The sequence below is a fragment of the Cydia amplana genome, chromosome 3 (genome assembly GCF_948474715.1).
Source record: "Cydia amplana chromosome 3, ilCydAmpl1.1, whole genome shotgun sequence".
Lineage (NCBI taxonomy): Eukaryota > Metazoa > Arthropoda > Insecta > Lepidoptera > Tortricidae > Cydia > Cydia amplana.
The window spans coordinates 21,849,179-21,863,393 of NC_086071.1; the positions used below are offsets into that span (position 1 = coordinate 21,849,179).

Sequence of the window (14,215 nt, forward strand, 5' to 3'; positions counted from 1 at the left end):
ATAGCAGTTTGTTTGCTACGCAAATTGTGCACGATGTGCACGAATTGTGTGCCAGCTCTCCCCGTCTATAAAGCTTTGTAAAGACACACAAGCATAAGGCTAAAACTTTAAAATAACTAAGGGCATTAAAATGTGCATATAAGGAGTTGTTTGTTTTGTTTCTACTAATAAACTACAAGGTTCATTGCACGCTTCAAATGCAACACGTGATGGATTGTTTATTGGCAGTGCATTTATCACTTAGCGCCAACTACATATATATATACAAAGCACTAATCACCGCTAGCATCTAGACCTAATGCTATTGATTAAGATAATCAAGTTTATTATGTAGACTTCATATGGTTATGAAAAATGGGATACGAATATAATCTAGCCTCAATGACCTTTTATTTATGTAGACGTGTGACGTTCATAGTTGACAAAACTATCCAACGATTTTGACAACTTGACACGTTGGCGTCACCCATACGACTAGGTACTCAATATAGGTTCCGTAACCTGGGGGCACCGTAAGCTGGGTTAATTCGCTCCCACGAACCTAGTATTCAAACTACAAATAATATAAGTGATATAGCTGTTAGTACCTACCTGACTAAGTATGAGGTTAAGGCACCCGAGATACCAGAAGGTATCGCAGGTATGTGCTGGCGTGATGCAAATGTCAATCAACGCTAGCCAACGAACTTGCTACACGAGGTGCCATAACTACAATGTATATATACATATTGTAAATAGACAGGTAGTTGCGAATAGATTATAGGAAATATAGAAATTTTACGGTAGGATTAGGTACTTATAATTATAATTACCTATTGTCAAGACTTTGCATTGGATGAATTGAAAACCTTAGGTATAAAAGGAAGCCACGATATGAAATGAGGAAAAATGCCATATCCTTATAGGAACTAGAGAGAGACATCTGCTGGCGAAGAAACTGCCCGGCAGATATGTCTGGCGGATGCAGTAAATGCTGGCAGAATTAAGCGGGCCACTCACACACCTGCCGCAGGGGCAATGTTGGAATTGGACCCTTAATTGCCTCCTTAATTGTGATGTGTGTAAAGAAGCAGGGGCAATTTTTAGATTGGGCCTGCAGCAGGGCGGCAGGGGCGCAAGACCTTCCTAGCTCCCTAGATTGTATCTACCGCCCTGCTAGGTTGTTACATGTGTAGTACGATTGGGGCAATTCCAGTCAGTTCATCGGCGACTACCGACTGCTTTGATAACACAGCAGCCATTCTCGTCGACGTGCGTTCAGCGGGACTATCACTTACACACTGAATGGCAGGCTAGTGTGTAGAAAACAACCTAAAATTGCTCCGACCGCCGTGCGACCGGTATTGCCCCTGCGGCAGGTGTGTGAGTGGCCCAGGCTCAGATATGTCTACAGACAGATCTCTGATCAGACAGACACATTTGTGCCTAATTCTGCGCCATACATCCATACAGCCATATCTGAATTTCCCTTGCTAATAAACACTACCACAAGCAAGCTTAAGGGCTATCCTGTATCATCAGGTACGTAACGTTCTTATGACATATGATATTACACGATCGGAAGCTCCGTAAACATCGGAAGCCGCCCACAGCATCCGTGTCCTCCGTCCAGCACGTCGAAACTTCAAACTCGAAAGCAACTGTCTCCATCCCTCTCACAACGACTGATAGAGACAGACGGAAACGTTACGAGGTGAAAGAAAAAGGGTGGATCAAGAAATCGGAGCTGCCAAGCCAAAAGTGAGCGCCGAAAATAGATCGCGAGGCGACTTCGGTGCGCGGGCGCACGCCGCCAGAGCCGCGTCGGTCGCTGCGGACTCCACATTCCAACCGAGGACCGGACCACCTTACCCCCTTGCGACGTAAGTGAGTGAAGTTCCAAGTTAGTGTTGTGCCCAAGGACTGTATCAGCAGGCTTCAAGTTGAAGCAAGTTTAAAGTGTAGTGTAAACGGTGTAACGGAAGACGGAGCTATTTTGGGATTTGCGCGCGCGCCTTGTATAGCGCGGATTACGTTACATGATACACTTACACACACTCTTATTGACACATTTTTCGCGGAGTAAGTAGAGGCAAAATTTTGTGAACTATGAAATTCGTGTCAAAAAAACGTTTATGACAAAAAGTAATAGCAGAAAGATCAATTTACTCTTCACGTACGTGTTTTAGAAGTGGGTCAGTAACAAATTTAAGTCATGAAACTCATGAAATATTAATAAAAACGAAGTAGAAAGATGTAGCTACAAATGTCTAAGTCAAGTACCGACGAAAATGTAAACTGTTTTATTTCTGCAATTTTGTACGCAACATTATTGAAATTAAAGTAAAAATGTATTTCTGCAAAAAAAAAACTCACCTTTATGCCTGCATAATTTTTTTTGCATGTAGGTACACCTTAATAAAAAAATTTAAGCCTCTAAACGTTTTTTCTCTATAAAAAGTATTAAAGTCATGAACCCGTGAATAATAAAAGTAGCAAAATGTTAAAAGGTCAAAGTAGATATTACCTACCTACAGCACAAAAAATTAACTACTTAACCTCAATCTGAGCTACATGTAGAAGTAAACGATACACAATAATCAAATATAATATTGAAAGATGAATAACATAACATTCATGTTAAAATAGTCAAAATATAATCCAAAACCCTGAATACTTTTCCCAGTGAAACTGTTGAAGGCAAGCAGTAGGTAGATCGAAACCGCTCATATTTAAAAATATCCTCACACTTACAAAACATCTGACAGTCGAGTACGATGCTCCAGATTTTTCTCGGGCATTCCTTCACTTTCAATCCCTTAGTGAAATTATACATAAGCAAGCGGTTGAATGGGATACAATATAATTGAACGAGGGTGGATAAATTTTCATAAGCCTCTAAATATAAAAATAAATAAAACCAGTGATCATAATAGTTTAAAATATTTTTTTAAATAAAGGACAAAAGATAAATGATGATTTTAATGAGAACGTTTATGATGACTATAATAATGTAAATAAATTTGAAGAAATTCATTATAAACTAAAATGAACTTAAAGAAGTTAAATTAAAAAAATTAGATGGCGGAAATATGAAACTAGGAAAAACTGGTATTACATGTCAACTCATCGTTGATGATAATAAAGATATCTCCTTAGTTGATAAATATAAGGACGTATTAAAACTTACTTATGATAAAGATACCTACTGTAAAAATAAAAAGGGATCGACATAAACCTAAATCTAGGGAATGACCCCAATAATAATATATTTCATTACGCCAATGGAAGACAATAGGGTTAAGAATTCCAACAGATTAAACTGAATTCAAGGTCCGTCGAAATCCGAATCCTAGGCAACGGTACCGTTTAATTTTACACTTTCGTTGAACGCCTGCCAGCTCAGTAGGTGTGCTTTACGAGATATCTCCCGAAATAAATTCTTCATAAACAATATGCAGGATTTTTAAAGTTTTCGCGCCACGCGCCCACGCGCATTCTTCGGCATTTGGCACACGGCGGTAATTACTAGATTTGATTGTTGATCGAACGTGACTTGATTTGATGAAGGATTGACAACTGTTCATATAGACGACGCAGGTAGATATAAAGCATAATTTGATTAAATGATTATGTACAAGTATATTGGAGTTGAGACGCAAAAGAAGTTGGAATTGATTTTGACTTCGATGACATGATGACTTGCATAGTATGAAACAATAAAAACACCTGTCAATAAAAAGAATAATTATTTTAAGTTAATATACGTTGCAAATCTGAACTTGAAAATAAACAAATATCTAGGTAGTAACGGAGATCACAATTGACCAGTTTTATAATTGTTAATACTGATATACCTACTGATAATAGTAATAAACAAATAAACACTATAGACAAAATCAGACGCATGAAATACAAACAAAAAAAATAGAGGAATAAATTAAAAGTGGAAAAATTCACTGTCTTGGGTGGGACTTGAACCCACGTCCACTGGATCACTAGTACAGTGCTCTTCCATCTGAGCTACCAAGACCGTACCTAATTCAGTGAATATTTCCACCATATATGAGCCCTAGGGAGGCTCATAGCCACAAAACACACAAGACAGTGAATTTTTCCACTGGAAATATTCACTGAATTGGGTACGGTCTTTGTAGCTCAGATGGAAGAGCACTGTACTAGTGATCCAGTGGTCGTGGGTTCAAGTCCCATCCAAGACAGTGAATTTTTCCACTTTTAATTTATTTCGAAGTTTAATAGCATCGTTCGCAGACGCTTCTGCTTAATACAAAATTAAAATAGAGGAAGATTTAAATCAAGCGTTAGTTACCTACTATTGAATGCTATCAATGACGGGATATATAACTAAATGAACGTCGAAAGGAATAAAGAGGGGAAATTCCAAGTAGTTCGTGATGTATATATGCCTTTATATCACTAACCACTTTTAATTGCCTCTGTGGTTCTGAAACTTCTGAAAGATCAAACAACAATTTAAGCATCATATTTTACTTTGCAGACTACATAGCCCTCCACCATGTCTGACGAGGAAGAATACTCGTAAGTATACACAGAATACATCACTACACATTAAAATAAACACACAACAACACACACTTTTGGATGACACAGTTACCCCCCTTGTATGTCAATGTTTACTTGTCTACTCCCAACAATGTCAATATTTACTTTGATGAGTTTGATGTATTCATTGATCCGTTATTTGTTAACATTTTGTACCACAACTATCCACCATGTTTCCACCTGTGTCAACACCAAGCATGTATCTGTGTCTACCCCGATGTTCACCCGTCTCTCTTCCACAGTGGCTCCGAGGAGGAGGAAGTAGAAGAAGAAGTCCCCGAGACGTAAGTTCGAAGCTTCTCTCTCTTTCTTTCGTCTCATTTCTCCAACAAATTAGTTCTGATTAGATTTTGTTTGAGTTTGGACCACTTCAGCTTTTCTCGGCCTGATTGTCTTGGCGAGTCTTCATTTCAGTGTAGAATAAGGCCGGCATGGCTCTCCGCCCTCACGGGACCTGTGCACGCCCTCACCTACTCCTATTTTTCTCTTTTGTTGCAGGAAGTAAGTGGCGTGCCCTTGTTGATCCGGCACTCACACTAACTTCGCTAAACTAGGCTAAGTTTCTCTAACGCTTCTAGCGCTTAAGTCTCCGCTTCTGTTGCTTTCAGACTGACCGCCGCTCACCAAGCGCTTAACTCGACTACTTTTCTAACACTCATGCACCAGGTTTCAGTTGAAAGATCAGTGTAACAATAGAAGTAAGTAAGCTGATCTTTCGCGTACTGTGAATGTCTAACCACTCATTGAGCTCCGAGGGCCTAGCCAAGATGACAATCGGTGATAGAAAACGCTAATCGAAACTTAAATAATGCACGGACACATGACTTTTCTTAGCATCTGTCATCCCATACATTTTTTCTTTTCGTTTAGCGTTCGTCGATGTAAGATTGTTATCTTTAGTATAGGCCCTCAGGTTTTCTTGTGATCGTTTGCACTAACACGGCAAGCTTTCTATCTTGTCTTTTATGTCGTATTCTGTTAAATGTTCTATGATTATCTGCGGAATATATTTTAATCTGTGTACTCTTTTCTTTTTCCTCGCTGCCGCTGCGGTGCAGGCCCGCTCCCAGGCAAGAGTAAGTAGTTCCAACAGCTATCATATTAAAGTAGCTTCGCTTGTAGCCGTGAACATTGGAATGAATTGGCAAACTTTAATCTCCACTAAAGCTTAGTTAGGAAAATTATACAAATTTGTACGGACGGCTACAATAGCAGCAGTGTGGCGCTCTAACCCCTCACCGCTTGTTCAGATTGGTTTGGTCGATGAGTACTTAGCGGCTGATCGTTGTTTTCTTTTTCTAGGAGTAGACCGTCGATCGCGTAAGTCGCACCTCTCTGGTGTCACTAACATGTAACTACCTATTAACTTTAAAGGCGCGGGTGTGATCTGTAGAATCCCCGAAATCCAATAATACGCCGACCAGATGACCGGGCGGCGTAAACCGCCGTCACCGTAGCGTGTCTATTTTCGACCGCCGGTAGCCGATCTATTTTCGAAATTGTGCTGGCGTCGCCCGCGCCGCAACTCGGTCAGTGGATACTGGCGTGGCATGGCCGCGCGGACGGCATCAAGCATGATATACCTTGTATTAACGTGTGATCTAATGTCAACACCCCATGGTAATTGTATAGTTATGTCATTAATAGCACTCAATTCAAACACAAACTACACATTAAGAAAACAGTAAATTAAACACCAGTAAACACACACTAAATTCTAAAACTAAGTGTAAAGTGCTAATGCTATAGTTATAGGAGAACTAAAGATTTAACAATAGAGACGATTTTTATTTATGTAACCTCTTTTCGCCAGAATTCAATAAAATTTGGCGGAGTTCCCTATTCTATACAATATAAATGCAATTTTACTGTATGTTTTACAAAATCTACCTCTGAAAATCTAAAATCTCTCTATAATCTTCCGCGGAAAATTGTAAAAAAAAATTCCTCTCAGAATAAGGAGCTCTTCAAATTTACCAAATCTTATCAAAATTTGACGATATCAAGAAAAACACCACAAAATAAAAATCGGTTCAATCATTATGTACAGAATTCGCTTGGATAATATGGAGTCTAATAATAGATGACAATAAAACTCTAACGAAAGAATTAAAAGAGTCGCCGTAACACCTGTTGGTTGGAGATGTCCGTCCGCACTCACTAATACCGATATAAAAACGGTATTCATAACATTAACGTCTACAGCTCTTGTTTCGTTGATTAACGAGTTTCTTGTGTTTACAGTGGCGAGGGAGGTGGAGATGTCGAATTCATCAAGGTAAGTTTTAATACCCCAATTTCTACTATTTCTAATTTTCCGGTAAAAACTATTCTTCATACGAAATTGCCAGACTGAAATCCAAGCTTTTAAATTCATCAGAATGTTAGAATATCCACTATCTGTATTTCTATCCCACATAATAAAATGATAGTTCGATTGGCCTATTTACTACAATCATCCTAATTTTGCGGCAAGTATGCACTTAAGTGATAGATCCATCGAACCAATTAGGAGAAATCAACCTAATACAGTATCAGGAATATAAAACGAAGATTATGATGTTTTGTGATTTTGATTTCATTATGATCATTGAAGTAAGTGAAACAAATAATAATAAATGAATTCTAAATCAGGTGCTGATTATGGGAAAGATTAAAATGATTGTGATATGTTCACAGCGTCAAGACCAGAAGCGGTCAGACTTGGACGAACAGCTGAAGGACTACATCAACGAATGGCGCAAACAGAGAGCCAAGGAGGAGGATGAGCTCAAGCGCCTCAAGGAGAAGCAGGCCAAGCGCAAGGTGAGTACCTCACGTCACCATCCCTCCATCTATGTCAATTCATCATCCCGTTAATATTCAATCACCAAATGCGAATTCATCGCAAAGTATCATTCTCCCAAACAATTTCAAGGGATATAATTATAAATAGCGAAAAACTCTCATCTACAATCTACAACTAATACTTATCTTGCGATTGGTCACAAAACTTAATCTTAACATTTTACATGTCATTTACCTGTCGAGCCAGGAAAATATCACAAGGCGAAAATATGACAGATATGACAATGAAATTAATTTCTTCTTCTTCCTCGCGTTGTCCCGGCATTTTGCCACGGCTCATGGGAGCCTGGGGTCCGCTTGGCAACTAATCCCAGTAATTGGCGTGGGCACTAGTTTTTACGAAAGCGACTGCCATCTGACCTTCCAACCCAGAGGGTAAACTAGCCCCGTATTGGGATTAGTCCGGTTTCCTCACGAAGTTTTCCTTCACCGAAAAGTGACTGGTAAAAATATCAAATGATATTTCGTACATAAGTTCCGAAAAACCCATTGGTACGAGCCGGGGTTCGAACCCGCGACCTTCGGATTGCAAGTCGCACGCTCTTACCGCTAGGCCACCAGCGCTTTTGACAATGAAACTAATTTGTAGACCGGAAATGATACATAAAATGTCAAATCTATTCAAATGTAAGGCAAGGCAAACAATGATGCAAACATAAGTACAAGTCGATAAAGAGAGAAAACAGCGATTTCAGCCATCGCAAAAATTCCACATAATCATCATAGGAGTATATCAAAAGCAATGTTCTAATTAATTGTATAATTAATGTAATTATAATTCGCCAGGTGTCCCGCGCTGAAGAAGAAAAGCGCCTCGCCCAGAAGAAGAAGGAGGACGAGGAGAGGCGAGTGCGGGAGCTGGAGGAGAAGAAACAGCGCGACATCGAGGAGAAGAGGCAGCGGCTCGAGGAGGCCGAGAAGAAGCGCCAGGCCATGCTGCAGGCCATGAAGGACTCCAACAAGACCGGACCCAACTTCACCATCCAGAAGAAGAGTGATAACGTGAGTAATATAAACTAGGGGCAACTTTGTATTGGTGACAAACGAGCTCCTCCTTCTTCAACTTATATTTGCAAAGGAGACCATATCTTATAGTATAGCTATAGACTAAGGTTTTTCTGCACCGACTTGGCAGCGACTGGGCGTCACTATAAACGTCATAATCTACAATTAGTCGTTCTGGTGGTGCTACCACATTATTGCTCGCGAAGTCACTGCAGAGCTAGCTTACATGGACTCTAATATGTTTGCGATAAAAATATTCAACGCCTCGCCGCTTAGCGCTCATAAATAGGTTTATGTTCAAGCCGAGGATGTTGGAATTCAAATAATATTTCTCATCGGAGGCGATGCAAACAGCGAGGCATATAAAAATGTAAATTTCCTCAGATAAAATACAGATAGGTATAATATTATCAAAAGAAAATCGTCATGATGTTTTAAACTTAGCCGTTTAGAATACTCCTCGTTTGTCGAACGTAGTGATTTTCAAACTGTGGTAGCACGATTTGATAACCGAACGTAAAATTTCCAGTTCGGCCTTTCCAACGCTCAACTCGAGCGCAACAAGACCAAGGAGCAGCTCGAGGAGGAAAAGAGGATCTCGCTGTCCATCCGCATCAAACCGCTTAACATCGACAACCTGTCCACGGAGAAGCTGCGCGTCAAGGCCCAGGAGCTGTGGGACTGCATCGTCAAGCTCGAGACCGAGAAATACGATCTCGAGGAGAGACAGAAGAGGCAGGACTACGACGTAAGTACCTACTGTTATTGTACAATACATTTTTAAAACACTTTTTCAACCCAATTTCTAAAAATGCTTTCTTAGCAGGGCTCTACATTTGAAAAATATTATGTAATTTAAGTTAGCGAGAGTCTAATTAATGCGAAGCGTTTTGATAGACCAAAAATGTGCTCTAAAAATGTTTAGGATTTAGTTTTGTCAAATCATGAAAAAGTCTCGCTTCCCTATCCTACGTCCCTCCCTATATTTCAGATGCTTGCACAATGAAGTCAATGAACCATTGATTAACAAATAGTTATTTGTCATCAGTTAAAAGAACTCAAAGAAAGACAAAAGCAGCAGCTCAGACACAAGGCCTTAAAGAAGGGTCTGGACCCCGAAGCCCTCACAGGCAAGCACCCCGTAAGTATCTTTTAAACAATTTTGTGTCTGTACTTTTATCAGTTTTATCACGTTTCCGAATTTTCCTGAAATTTTAAAGGTATACGAGTATGAACGTCCATCTGTCAACACAATTTTTTTTTTCGAGTACATAGCTGGTCAAGCAGATCTTGTCAGTAGAAAAAGGCGGCAAATTTGAAAAATGTAGGCGCGAAGGGTTATCGTCCCATAGAAAATTTGAATTTCGCGCCTTTTTCTACTGACAAGATTTGCTTGACCATTTATACGTAACTTATTATCTACAAACAAGAAGAATGACTTCAATAATTTAAAACTGAACTCATATTATTCGTAAATTTTGAGCGATTCGGGCGGTCTTTTAAAATTACTTTATTATAATAATTAACATAAGGGAAAATTATGAAGCCTATAGTTCGTTTTTTTTTTGCATTAGAAAAAGACTACGCGATCTTGACGTGACTTTTAATTGAAAAACGTTTTTTAAAAATCAGTAACTATTACTTATGAAAGCAAAATAATGTAAATAATCGTATATAATTCATAATTGTTACATATTTGCTGTGACTTATTTTTCAAAAGTGTTTTTCAATAAAAAGACACGTCAAGATCGCGTAGTCTTTTTCTAATGCTAAAAAACGAACTATAGTGCGGATAGCTTTCTTGTTTGTATGTGACGACGACGCATGTTACTGATTTATGTTTGTACTTTGGACCCACCTGATGAAACCTACGTTGCGGATTTGAATTTGTCAACCTTGTAATTTACCTAATTCTAATGTTGTCAGTATGTCAGTAATAAATGAGTTTTGTGTTGTATGTAAATATTTGCCTTGCAGCCCAAGATCCAGGTCGCGTCGAAATACGAGCGGCGCGTGGACACACGGTCATACGACGACAAAAAGAAACTCTTCGAGGGTGTAAGTACACATAGAAGACCAACTCAAATTTATATTAAGTAGTACCTACATTATACAAATTGGCTGGTCTCATACACACATTAAGACCAATATAACCCAGTAAGGCTATTTAGTTATGTAACTTATGTACTTATGTATTAAGTTCAACATGCTCACAATGAGCAAGTACCTACCTACTACATGTAACAATACAATATACTTGACATGCCGAACTGTGAATTTTACCTTCAAACAATCAACACCTGTCATTGAATGTGTATTTTAAATACAGGGCTACGATAATTATATGGCAGAGATGATGGATAAGATGTGGAACGACAGGATGGAACAGTTTATGAATCGGACTAGAAGTAAGGGACCCGGAATGGTACCTTGTGTGATTCTACGTATCCCGTTCGATTTCCCCAGCATGTCGTCACGGCATGCCTTAAACACGTCATACATGTCAAATCCTAAAGAACTTCGTAATGTGAATGTCTTCTAAGCACTGCTAAGTTGTTTCAAGTCTGAATAATTAAAGCTAACAAAGTCAAACGGTTTAGTTAAAACCAAATTTTCAAAAGACTTGCAGCAACATAGTTTTAAGACCTCACGGGTCGTTTATCTCCTCGCACCCTGTTACCACCTGTCATGTATTTACCCCCTGTGTTATGACCTAGGACCTAGAGAAACTGAACAAGGACTTCCTGGAGAAGGTGTGGTCTGAGAGGGCCGAGCAGTTCGGAGGCAGGCAAAAGGGTGAGTACTTAGTCCGCAGCCACAGCGAAAAGCTTTCTGCGATCGATTTTTACGACGCTTCAAGAACTGCCCGCCTTCTTCTTTTTCTGCTTGTAATTTTTGTTGAGTTTCTTGTCTAACACTAGTGTACCTGCATTTGAAACTACTAACTTTATCTTAGTTTAAGTAAATATTATTATATTTATTTTTCATAAGTTTTTATTATTTCAAAATCAACATTACTTACTTTTAATCTGCTATAAAGAAATGTTATATGCTTTTAACTTTCACATCTTTTTCCTTAGCTACCTCATACAGGATTTTTGCGCTTCTAGTACAGTTACATAATCAGAATCTAAAGCTTCCTATAAACGTGCCTAGCTAAAAATTGGGTAATAACTAATAAATATATATTAGATTATAGCAGCGGTTCTCAAATTTCTTTGGTGACGGACCCTTTTCAAAAGCGAAATATTTGTCGGAGCCCTAAATTAAAAAAAACGGTGGTCACTGTGGACCAGAGATATACTTACGTATAGAAGAGCTGTTTTTTTCTTATTATTACAAGTATTCTCGCGGAGCCCCAACAGAGTCTTTGCGGAGTCCCAGGGGTCCGCGGAGCACACTTGAGAATGGCTGGATTATATAGTTTTACGGGATGAATTCACCTCAAAATAATGTAAATTTTATCTTATCGTTGAATCGAACTGGTCATAATTGTCATAAATGCAAGAATTTCAGAGCTTAAGAGTCCGCCCGTCCGTTTTACAAAGTTCGTCTTATCTCTATCGTTCGTCTTATCGTACTGTTCCTAATATAAATATTTCCACCAATAGCGAGACTGCCCAAATGGTTCGGTGAGCGACCTGGCAAGAAGAAGGGCGACACCGACACCCCCGAGGGCGAGGAGGACATCAAGGCCGAGCCCGAGGAGGAGGAGGAGCCCGTGTACGAGCCCGAGGAGGAGGCCGCCGAGGAGGAGGAGGAGGAGGAGGAAGAGGAGGAAGAAGAGGAGGAAGAGGAAGAAGAAGAGGAGGAGGAATAAGTGAGTAGTGTCTGTATTAATTTGTAATGTACCTATACCTAGTAGTAGGTACCTATTAGCTTGTGTGTTAAAGTTAGCCATCGTAAAATAGAAAAATATTCTGCCTAGGCAATTCTTTTCGTTTGTGTCTTTTATAAACGTCAGTATTTTCAAAGTAAAACTCATTTATACCTACTTGATTCATATGAATTAATTACAATAAAAAAAAACTCCCTGCTGTAACTCCCTAGGGAGTTATAGCTTTTTTTCAAGCTATAACTCCCGCGGGATCAATATAGGACTTTGTCCTTGAGTACACCTGCATGAAATATGATCATTTTCGAGCATGTGTGATGAAAACCATCTACCGTTCGCGTACGTTTTCTTGTGCATAGGTAGTAGGTTCTGCCATCTTGTGGACTATATCGGAAGCATACAATTCACATTTACGCCTCGCGCCAAAAATCTGACGGCTCCTATGCTGCCCCCTATAGTTCATACACGCTCCCTATAAAATTTTAGTTTATTTTTATGATCGTTATCGTGTCACGTACCGGAAATGTATTTTCCGTACAAAAAATGATCTCACGATTCAAATGAAAACTTGATGTGAAGAAAACACTACAAAAAAAAAACAAACACAAAATGATTTTAACAAATTTGGAAAATGATAATTTTGTATCTTAGTTTTTTGAAGCTCGCATTTAAATCGAAGAAAAACTCAATGACATAATTCAATAAAGCTACATCTTGATGAAATCGCTAATAAAAGTGAACTCTAGTACTGGTGAATAAAACTCAAAATATCATGAGATGCGAGGTCTGCAAGGTAACTTTACAATTTCTATTCAAATATGAATTTCGAATTTTGAACAAGCTCACTGACCAGCAATTTCGGAACTAAAGTTTGTCAATAGAAAGGAGGATGGGTCAATTATATGCTGCAGACATTTTGGACTAGTCATTGAGTTTTCACTTCTATCGGCATTCCCGGAGTGCAACCCTTTTTTTCTAGCCTTTGTACTGCCTATCCTGTGCCATATATTTGTGTTCTGTGTTTTGTACAATAAAGAGTTTATTCATACATACATTATTTTAAAATAATATTATAATTTGTTTCAGATTAATCGCCGGGCAGAAACCAACGGATCAAGTCGCTTGGCATGTAACGCCATTAATTTATTATTATAAATTATTTTTATTATTTATACCTACTGTTGCACTCGCACGGAACGAGGACATTTTATACATTTACACTGCGTCGTAACAGCTCTGACGTCACAATAAACTAATTTATTCATAAGGCGTGAGAGTTCTTTATTTACAACCTCCGACAACTAGGTACCAACTAGGTATCGCTGGCTGTCTACATTTCAAATATTGCTTATGACTGCGGTGTCGCGGGCTAAGAGGAGAGATTTAATGTGCTATTTTAGTGCACTTATGACACTGCAATATTTTAAATATCATCGGATTTTTTAGTCTGATCCGAACGCCCTGTGATCCAATTCGCCTGGGTCTACCCTAAATATTTGGGCGAACTATAGATATACTTGTGTAAAAATTGAATAAATTATTATGGTGTTTTCTTGTTTAATCCCCTTGCCGCGTCACTCACATACAAGTGTAAAAATATGGCTGCATACAACAACAAAAAGCTAACTATGGGACATAATTTTTTTAAGTTCGAAAAAAAATAATTAAGGTAGAAAATTGGTCAATACAAGTGAGGTGTTATTCGTTTGGTAAGTATAGTTTTAAACATGTCTTATAATTAGAAAACAAACAGCCATAAATATAGGTTACGACCAGTCACTAACCAACACGAATACAATCACGTATCGTATTCCAACGACATGATAATTATTGATTACGTATATTTATAACCTGAGGGCACGGCAGTGCTCCTGCCAAGACAAGCCAAGCGAAGCGCAAGGGCATAACTCTTATACTTAAAATTTTATTGAGATGTAAAAAAACTCCGATTTCGTCTCTGACTCA

General features: G+C 38.8%; 1 protein-coding gene and 1 non-coding gene across 5 annotated transcripts; one reads left to right on the forward strand and one right to left on the reverse strand.

The window, feature by feature from the left end:
• Nucleotides 1-1,743: 1,743 nt before the first annotated feature.
• LOC134662792 (troponin T, skeletal muscle) lies at nt 1,744-13,519 on the forward strand. Of its 4 annotated transcripts, XM_063519097.1 has the most exons (15): nt 1,744-1,866; nt 4,499-4,539; nt 4,806-4,847; nt 5,062-5,064; nt 5,622-5,639; nt 5,866-5,883; nt 6,808-6,841; nt 7,243-7,368; nt 8,197-8,412; nt 8,945-9,163; nt 9,464-9,556; nt 10,393-10,473; nt 11,133-11,211; nt 12,027-12,235; nt 13,337-13,519. In XM_063519097.1, the coding sequence occupies exons 2-14, from the start codon at nt 4,517-4,519 to the stop codon at nt 12,233-12,235; spliced, it is 1,161 nt and encodes a 386-aa protein (XP_063375167.1). In that variant the 5' UTR covers nt 1,744-1,866; nt 4,499-4,516; the 3' UTR covers nt 13,337-13,519. The 4 variants fall into 4 exon arrangements, with proteins under 4 accessions (XP_063375167.1, XP_063375165.1, XP_063375164.1 ...); XM_063519095.1 differs by lacking the exons at nt 4,806-4,847; nt 5,062-5,064; nt 5,622-5,639; nt 5,866-5,883; nt 11,133-11,211 and adding an exon at nt 10,745-10,823 and having other exon boundaries at nt 1,745-1,866; XM_063519094.1 differs by lacking the exons at nt 4,806-4,847; nt 5,062-5,064; nt 5,622-5,639; nt 5,866-5,883 and having other exon boundaries at nt 1,746-1,866.
• On the reverse strand, nt 3,940-4,012 carry Trnat-agu (transfer RNA threonine (anticodon AGU)). Its single transcript has one exon. It is a non-coding gene; the product is annotated as a tRNA-Thr (tRNA).
• Nucleotides 13,520-14,215: the final 696 nt, after the last annotated feature.

Coding starts and splice junctions, on each gene's coding strand:
- LOC134662792 (XM_063519097.1), top strand. CDS start 4,517: ATGTCTGACGAGGAAGAATACTC. Junction 9,557..10,392: donor CCCTCACAGGCAAGCACCCC/GTAAGTATCTTT, acceptor TTTGCCTTGCAG/CCCAAGATCCAGGTCGCGTC. Junction 10,474..11,132: donor AAAAGAAACTCTTCGAGGGT/GTAAGTACACAT, acceptor GTTATGACCTAG/GACCTAGAGAAACTGAACAA.